Genomic DNA, 9413 nt, shown 5'->3' on the forward strand with positions numbered 1-9413 from the left:
ATATATAAGAAAAATCAGTTATTTTACAGAAGTCAGTGGAATGGTAGGATTTTTTTTAACATGACCCATGATATTTAGTTACATCCCTTTATTTCCTGAGTTCTAATTCTTCCAAGCTCAATAAAATAAGTACCAATCATTGAGTCAGTCTAATCGATTAAAACCACCTATAAACTATGCAGATTTGTCTCTGTTAAAAATTAACAAGACATTTAGGCACCACTTGTTTAATGTCACTGATTCAACACTGACTTGTTTGACATCAGGCATTTTAATTTTTGTCTCATTCTTTCCATCTCTTTCTCTCTTTCTGTTTATGTGTGTGAGTATATTTCTCTTTATGTGTCTGAGGAGAGAGAAAGCTTTGTGTCAATCATATTCAATTATTAAATTGTAATGTCTCTCTTTCTCACTCTTTCTACCTCTGTGTGTGTGTGTGTGTGTGTGTGTGTGTGTGTGTGTGTGTGTGTGTGTGTGTGTGTGTGTGTGTGTGTGTGTGTGTGTGTGTGCGTGCACATGCATGTGTGTGCTTGCATGTGCACAACTATGCTTGCCTCTAACCCCTAAAAAGCACAGCTGCTAAAACAGGCTGAATGTCCAGTTTGCTGAACACCTAATCAGTTGTGACAAATCCTGTCTCCAAAGAGCCACAACAAATCAATTCACCCCAGCAGTGACTTGTTTTCAATTCTAAATTGCATGCATTTCATCTCACATTGCTAATACTTTTCAGAAAGGCATCATCCTCATCTAATCTCATTTTCTCTATCATAAATGTGAAACTATGTCTCATGAAAAACATATATACCTAATATTTTCCCCTATCCCTTTTTTGCAGGGTTTTGCTGGTTTAGCAGTATATTCTGGATCAAAATTCTTTGTTGAAGGTTTATCTCAAGCTCTAAGGCAAGAGGTAGCTTCCTTGGGAATACGAGTAACATGCCTTCAACCTGGTGATGTGAAAACAGAGCTATTAAATCATACAACAGATCAGGAGGTATCTAGCATTTAATTCCTTTACCTGTCAGATCTGGAATAAACATGAATAAAATACAGGTACAACAACGATTTTCCTGAACCTTTGGTTCCAAATTTTTTCCAGATTACTGATCCTTGCAAGCTAAATGAAACAAATTTTAAATTTACTTACATAATTAAATGAAATACAAGTGCCTGTCTGTTAGTATAAATGGTACAAGTTTTTTAATACTATACTGTGCAGGATACCAATAAACTAGATATTTTGGACCATCAGTGTCTGGAAAGTTGATGTTGTACATGTGTCATATACCTAAAAGTTTTTGAATAGGATAATTAATATTAGCAGCTTCACTACCCAACTTGAGTAGAATAAAGTAAAAGTATACACTATATATTTTGTTAGTCAATTTCAAAACATTAATTTCCAATAGTTTATATTAAAATGTCATATTTTACGATGAAAATCTGATACTGGACTGAGCTATGACATGGACAATATGGTATTGAGTAGATTTGAGCTCTAAACAATGTGATACTTAAACACTGAAGATGTAAGCTGTAGGCTTAAATAGAGAAATATTACTTACAATAGACTATCCTAGCCAAAGGAAGATTTATTTTTCATTAACCACAAAATAGTTATAGTAATGTAAAAGTTAAACATTAAACTTCATAATTTGTTTTTATCCATTGAAATCCCTTTGAACAGAAAAGGCTGCCTGGGAGAGAGAAACCCACATCTTCTGTACATATAACAGACATTCTACTATTGGACCAAAGCAATCCTTCAAATTTCTCCACCCATTTTAGAAGCTTTGTCCTTACCAGTGAGAATTTAAAAAAAACCTTTGAATAGAAAAGTTCCACAGGCAGCCTTTCACTTTTTCTATCTTGAGGGGTTTTTAACCCAGTATTAATATGTTATTATTTCTAACTTCATCAACAAAACCAAATTATTTTATGTCCCTCGAAGTTTGTAAATCCTTATTATGTAAACATTATATTTCATATTATCAACCTTCTTGCATCTCTATTCCTTCCTTTGGTATTACATACTTTAACACCATAGCTTATTACATCTGAATAGTTGATTCTAAATTTACTTAGAGATGTATTTTGATTTTTATTTCCTTTTACAGGCAAAGAATTTGTATGATGGTAGCAGTAATACAAAGATATTAGAGCCTGATGATGTTGCACAAGCTTGCATCTATGCTACATCACAACCAGCCTATGTTGCCGTTAATGAAATTCTAATAGAACCAAGAGAAGCACCCATCTGATACAATACTAGACAGTTCAAATTTGTGATTACAAAAATACTAGGAAAGAATGCTAGACTTAATTATGAAAGTCAACAACTATTTTTATGTATTTTGAATATCATGAACACAATTTCCTAAAATAATCTAAAAAGAATCTGATCTATACTAAATAATTTTAAGATTAATAGAGACTTTAAAAACATTTTGGAATGTAATTTTTAATTAAATCAATGATATATAAATCTATTTGTATGTTCTGGTTTCACATTTTAAAACATTAAATATTCTGGGTATTAGAAGTGAGTATCTTGCTATGATAAAGGCAGTGGCAGAAATGATAGAGCAAGACTATAAATTGTAGCGTTTAGGTTCACTTTTCTGTGTTCTGTATTTAAATATTACTCTTCAGCCCTCCACAGTTAATAAACTGAATATCAATAATAGAATGAGGATGAGACAATCAACAAAATTTTGCCCTTTACCTAATCATAGGAAAGCAATATTTTGCTGTAATATCTTGCAAACTCAAAAGGTGTTTCAATATCTGAAATATCCTATTTAGAAAGAAACATCATTTTCAAACTATTTCAACTGTTATTACAATATTATAAGAAAGACTAGCAAACCATTTTCTCTACTTCTGGTTATTATACAAATAAAAAAAATGGGGACATATTTATGGACCAAGTAAAATATGCACAGTTAATTGAATACTTCTTCTATATCTAAAACATCAGACAAAACATTACTAATATCAAGGAGAATTGGGTAAAAATATTAAACTCATGTGGTTTCCTTATGTTAAAGTATTCTGAAAAATGTATTAAAGAATTATCTTTCTTGCTGGAATAAATTTATTATAACATCTTTTTTGACTTACAACTTTAATTCATACCAATCACACTGTTCCAGGTTCAGTCCTGCCACTGGGCACCTTGGATGAGTGCCTTCAACTATAGACTAAAAGGTGAAGGTGAAGTTACCTTCTCAAATCATGATGACTCAAAAGGACCTGTTTCCCAGTTTGCATGGTGTATAAATTCCCCACCTGGATGGGATGCCAGTCCATCACAGGGTTATTCATTTTTGCCAGCTGAGTGGACTGGAGCAACATGAAATGAAGTGTTTTGCTCAAGAACACAATACAGCACCCAGTCCAGGAATTAAAACCACAATCTTACAATCATGATTCCAACACGTTAACCCCTAAGCCATACACCTCCACTATTTCTACTATAGACTGGTGCAGACCAAATCTTTGTAAGTAAATTAGGTAGGCAGAAACAGAAAGAAGCCCATCATATGTTTGCATATATATGTGCATGCATGTGTGCTGGTGTTGCCTCGCATTGACATCAGGTGATAGTTGTAAACAAGTGTTACTGTCATACAGCTCAATGTCTTTACAGTGCACCAGCCACACTCACTAATGTGAGGCCCCACCCCACCTATCAATTCAACTGACTAGTAGTTGACCTCAAGTCTATTTTAACATCATTACCTCTCCAGCCACGTTTCATCATTCCCCTTCAGCCATATCCAATGGCTGGCTCTCTTAAATGTGTGTGTGTGTATGCGTGTGTGTGTGTGGATATATACATGCAAATATACAGGGTGCAATGGGTAAATTTTATATTTTTAACATCATGCATGTGCATTGTTTGTTTTTGATTTTGTTGACTACATAGTATAGTAGGGTCAGTTGGGCACTATCTGTGAGAAAAACAGTACCATGATGCAATTCACTCCTCCAGAAATTTGGAAACGACATGCTGTACTGCTTGGCATTCACACAGGAAGCTCCAATGGGTGTCAATCTGAGGACAGTGCAATCTGAGGACATGTACCAAGAGTGATAAAAATCAAACATCCAGTCAACATGATGGTGTTTGGAGTGATCACTAGTCATGGCAATGTTATGCCTCCATTCATCTTCCCACACAGCCTCAGACAATGCAGAGGCCTACAACAAGTGCCTGAAGGAGGTAGTACTGCCCTGGATCGAGAGAGTGGCTGCTGGAAGACCCTATGTCTGGCAACAGGATTCTGCACCATGCCACACAAGCAGAAGAACCCAGTAATGGCTGTCAGACAGTTTCTGCGACCACACTGCCCTCTAACATCACCCCTAACTCCCCAGACTGAAACCCCACTTCATTATTATTTGTGGGGTGCAATTGAGCAAGAGAACAACAAAATTCCTCGCAACACCAAAGATGAACTGAAGACAAGTGTTATTCATCATCTTAAACAAGGAGACTGTCCAGAAGAGTTGCAGGAGATTCCGAAGTCATTTGGAGGCCATGGTTGAAGCTAATGGTGATTTTATTGAATAAATTTGCTCTTTAGTATTTCAAGATATTTTAATGTAATTTTGGTAAATACATCTGTTAAAATGAGATGTCAATGTAGAGTTAAGTGGGTCGCCATAAACTGGTGTCATAAATAGTGGGTCGCATCTCTAAAAAGTCATGGCTGTAGACAATGTGCCATTAAAAAAGGTTTGGTTTATCTCTTCTTGAGTAGAACTCAATGAAATTATACATGTGGTTCCCTCTACCAATGATTGTTAATACAAGGGAGATAACCGTTCCCTAACAATTGAGATCAGGGATGACTGAGTCAAGGGAATACAGTGTCAAGAAGGGAAGTCGGGCACAGAATATTGCTGTGACAAGTCTTGCCAGCATCAAAATGGAAAACAGGATTATGACGATGATGAAGATGATGATATTGTGTTTGTATTTGTGTGTGTATGAAGAGAAACTGAAGTTAAGCCACATCATTGGTATTTCAAAAACTTAATTTCCAGTGACTCTTTCAACATCTACAAGTGTTCACAAGCATATCATTTATCCTTTCAGGGTCAATAAAATAAGTACCAGCTGAACACTGGGGTTGATGTAATCAACTCATCTCCTCCCTGCAAAACTGCTGCCCTTGTGGCAAAGTTTGAAACCATCAATAATATTAATACACTAACTTTTTGTTTTTGTACGTACCTGTTGTGTGCATCACACATACTTCAAAGAAGTGGCAAAGCAAGAGAGAGGAGGACAGAGAGGAAGTAAGAGAGAGAATTGAAACGCAAAAGAACGAAATGAGAAATGGATTTATGAATGAAAGTTTGGTAATTGCATTTATTTCCACCACACGACACTGATTATTGCAAACATGTTTTAATTAACCTATACTATACACACACACAATCTCAAGTTGTAGCTGTAATTCAAAGGGGCCAACCTTGTCATATTCTGTGTGAGGCTGAATCTCCCTGAGAACTACGTTAATGTTATGCATGTCTGTGGAGTACTCAGCCATTTGTGAGTTAATTTTATCCTTGTGTGGTAATGAAAAGTAAAATTGACAGCCAATATTTGCTGTGTGTATGTATTTATGTATGAACTTTTCTTTGGATTTATGTATCTATTGTCTCTTTCACTTCCTTTGTGTCCCTCTTCTCTCCTGCTTTTGATTTAACAATGCATATATGTATCTATGTATCTACTTCTCTTCCGATGTGATAAGCATTTAAAAACACAAAACGAATGCCGTCACCACTCACTGTCTCTTTCACTCTCTCTCTTTCTCTCTCTCTCAATCCCTTTCTTTCTCTCTTACGTCCACTCTGAAACATTTAAAAACACAAAACAAACGCCATCACCACTCACTGTCTCATTCACTCTCACTCTCTCTTTCCCTCTCACTTTCTCTCTCTCTTTCTCTCTTACTTACTCTCTATCCTCCTCTCTCTCGCTTTGCCACTTTTTTTAAGTGTGACGCACACAACAGGTATGTATAAAAACAAAAAGTTTGTGTATTAATATTATTGATTATCATTATTATTATCATCATCATCATCATCATCATCATCATCATCATCATCGTTAGCATGTATTTCCCCTGTCACTACGCTCTGAGTTCAAATTCCACCGAGGTCGACTTTGCCTTTCATCCTTTCGGGGGTCTATAAATTAAGTACTAGTTCTGCACTGGGGTCGATCTAATCGACTGGCCCCCTCCCGCCAAATTTCAGGCCTTGTACCTATAACAGAAAGGATTATCATTATTATTATTATTATTATTATTATTATTATTATTATTATTATTATTATTTTTAATAGTTGTACATTATTAATGATTATTATTAATCTTTGTGCATGGTATGAGTGTCCATCTCATCATCAAAATATGAAAACTTAGTCACTGTGGTTGACACGTGTGTGTGTCTGTCTGTCTGTCTCTGTGTGTGTGTGTGTGTATTGAACTAAAAGAATATAATAGGAAAGTAACAAATACACTTAGCATATCAAAAGAGACTACGGTTATGTCTGAGACTAGATATTAGCAGCTGTTGCCTAATTGCATTAAACAGTCATTCGCAAAAGCGTTATTTTTTTAGGTCAGAACTGATAAGTATGAGAAAATAATTAAGGTGCATTTTCCAAAGGACTGCTTGCCTGCACAATATTAGTTTATTTCTTTGCATTTCATCAAGAAAATTTCTCCAGATTTTGTCTCCCTTCAACTTCCAGGCTTTATGTTGGTCAAGAACAGTGAGTTAGAATTTGGTAATATTATTTATTAATGATTTTATTTACCATTATATATTTATTCATGATTTAATTATGATCAGGAATCAATTTCTTGTAAAAGTATATATGTACATATATATAAAGAATCAACAATAGATAAAAACCACATTCAAAATACATACCATCAATTACTATATCATATCAGTAAATTAATACAAATTCATGCAATAGTTTGTTTTGGCTATTGTTATACTAAACTAACTGCATTTCACCAAAATCTCTAGTTTTTAACAATATTGAAAGATTTATACACTGAAGGCACTATAAGACTTTAAAAGTGAATAGATTCACATAAATACATCAAGGCTGTATGTCTGCCAAACTGTGTGAAATAAAAGGGCTACAAAATGATTAATCTTTGTGTTGATACTAAGACAGACAGCCAATGTCTGATCAAATGAATCAAACTCACTGAATATTCAAAGATATTAAGTAGCCATAAAATTATACTTACAAATTAGATTAAAAGACAATTCCCGTAAAATCACATGCCTATATTATATATGAGTATATATCCATATATATGTATATGTGCGTATGTATGCATATATGTGTGTGCGTGTGTGTGCATGAGTGTATGTATGCTTATATATACACACACATATATATATATGGTTAGGGATATTGCAGTTATGATCATGAGATTGTGGTTCCAGTTTTCAGACCAGTTACACATTGTATTCTTGAGCGGAACACTTCATTTCACATTGCCCCAGCCCACTCTACTGATAAAAATAAGTAATCTTGTGAAGAATATATATCCCAGAGAAACTAGGAAACCGGCCCTATGTTCCTTACAGAGTAATGTGGACTAACCATATATTACACGTACTCACGTATACAAATATACATGAGTATATTCATTTTTTCATACACGAGGTAGACAAACATTCTTAACATAACTTGTTTTGCCTGACTACACCCCAAAAGACACTGATGTGTATATATATATATATATCTTTCCTTTCCTGAGCGTCTAGTAACACAATCTGTATCACGTCCTCACGTTGTTTTTTTGTCTTTTTCCTTTTTTGAACCTATATATATACACACACACACACACACACACACATGTATGTGTATATCTGTGTATGTGTTTATATGCATGCATGTATGTACGTATGTATACTTACATGTAAATATATATCATCATCATCATCATCATCTTCCTTTAATGTCTGTTTTCCATGCTGGTATGGGTTGGACAGTTTGACCAGTGCAAGTAAGCTGGGAAGTTGCACTAGATTCCAGTGTGATTTGGCTTGGCTTCAATGATTGGATGCCCTTCCTAATGCCAACCGCTTTATAGTGCGCGCTGAGCGCTTTTAAAGTGCCACCAGCAAAAGTGCTTCTACGTGGCACCAGCATAAGTGTGTTTTACAAGGCAATTGCATATATATGTATATTTCTATATATATATATGTATATGTGTATATATTCGTGACCCTGGCATGTATTTATATATATATATATGTATGTATGTATGTATGTATGTATATGTGTGTGTATATATATGTATGTGTGTGTGTATATACATATACATGGCACTGGCACATATGTGTATACTAGCAGAATTGCCCGACGTTGCTCAGGGCTTAATTGTTTTAAAGTACTGTTGATGATTCTACTCAATTATGATTATTGAGGGAAAGATTGCTATAAGTTGAAAACCAACCAATCGATTTGCAACTGGACAGAAAGCCCTGCCAAGAGCATTGCAACACTCTGAGAAGGGGGTAACAATAGAATGTGAGGTGGCCCTGAAAAAGCTGTTTTATTGTTCTCACAATTGTAACAATGTCTTAGGTAGTCATGTAAGGATGTGTAAAACGTTCGTAAGTGAATACAGTATCTTCCTTTTCCATCAACGGTAGTGGACGTGCTGTTACAAAACTTCATGGTCTGTGAAAACAGAATAGATGTCCTATGGAGGACAGATGAGGATTAATCATGGGTTAGTAAATACGGGTAAGTTTGAAAATATAGCATCTACTCATCATATGTCAGATGGGCAAGACTGTAGTGGTGCTGAATAGATGAATCAGAACACGTGTCTCATGAAGATGTTGTGTAAAATGACCTGTTGCTTTAGAATAGTTTGTATTTGATGTAAAATGTAATGGTGTAAAATATAATGGTGAGAGAGAGGATGTATGTATTTAGTTTTATCGACTGTTTAAGTGTTGTTATTTTATGTAAATTGTAATGGTGTGTAAGAGATAGTTACTTCTTCATGTAATTATTTTAATGCATTTGTTTCATTGATTGTCGTTATGATTACATTTGTTTTATGAAATGATATGTTGCTTGGTTTTCAAATGGTATCTTGCGATAATGTTGCCAATGTAGTAAACTGTAATGGTGAGAGAGGAGATGGAAGGGGGAGATGTATCATGCACATTGGATGTAGAAGATGAGGCTGGTGTACTGACGAAGTGAGTAAAATAGAACTGAGTGGAGTGCAGGTGTTGGTGAAGTGTGAAGTAATTGCAGGGAACCGCCTAAAAATGTAAATCTCGTAATAAAAGCATTGTTGACTCTTAGAGAGTTGTATGGAATTGAAATACTAAGC

The 9413-nt window shown here is 34.9% G+C and overlaps 2 protein-coding genes across 10 annotated transcripts in view; both read left to right on the forward strand.

Annotated features, from left to right (window-relative positions):
• LOC106880554 (uncharacterized) overlaps positions 1 to 3113 on the forward strand; it is a 92302-nt gene extending 89189 nt beyond the window's left edge. For all 6 annotated transcript variants that reach the window (XM_052972451.1, XM_014930565.2, XM_052972449.1 and 3 more), the window contains exons 25-26: positions 839 to 997; positions 2121 to 3113. In XM_052972451.1, the coding sequence (XP_052828411.1) occupies positions 839 to 997; positions 2121 to 2264 (303 nt within the window). In that variant the 3' untranslated portion in view covers positions 2265 to 3113. The remainder of the gene's footprint in view (positions 1 to 838; positions 998 to 2120) is intronic.
• A 2858-nt stretch (positions 3114 to 5971) lies between these two features.
• LOC106880497 (uncharacterized) overlaps positions 5972 to 9413 on the forward strand; it is a 20768-nt gene continuing 17326 nt past the window's right edge. For 2 of the 4 annotated variants that reach the window (XM_052972454.1, XM_052972455.1), the window contains exon 1: positions 6509 to 6802. The gene's annotated coding sequence lies outside the window, so the exon portion shown is untranslated. Of the gene's footprint in view, positions 6039 to 6508; positions 6818 to 9413 lie in introns of those variants that run through there. The other 2 variants (XM_014930476.2, XM_052972453.1) reach the window with 2 other exon arrangements.

The sequence above is a fragment of the Octopus bimaculoides genome, chromosome 13 (assembly GCF_001194135.2).
Source record: "Octopus bimaculoides isolate UCB-OBI-ISO-001 chromosome 13, ASM119413v2, whole genome shotgun sequence".
Classification (NCBI taxonomy): domain Eukaryota; kingdom Metazoa; phylum Mollusca; class Cephalopoda; order Octopoda; family Octopodidae; genus Octopus; species Octopus bimaculoides.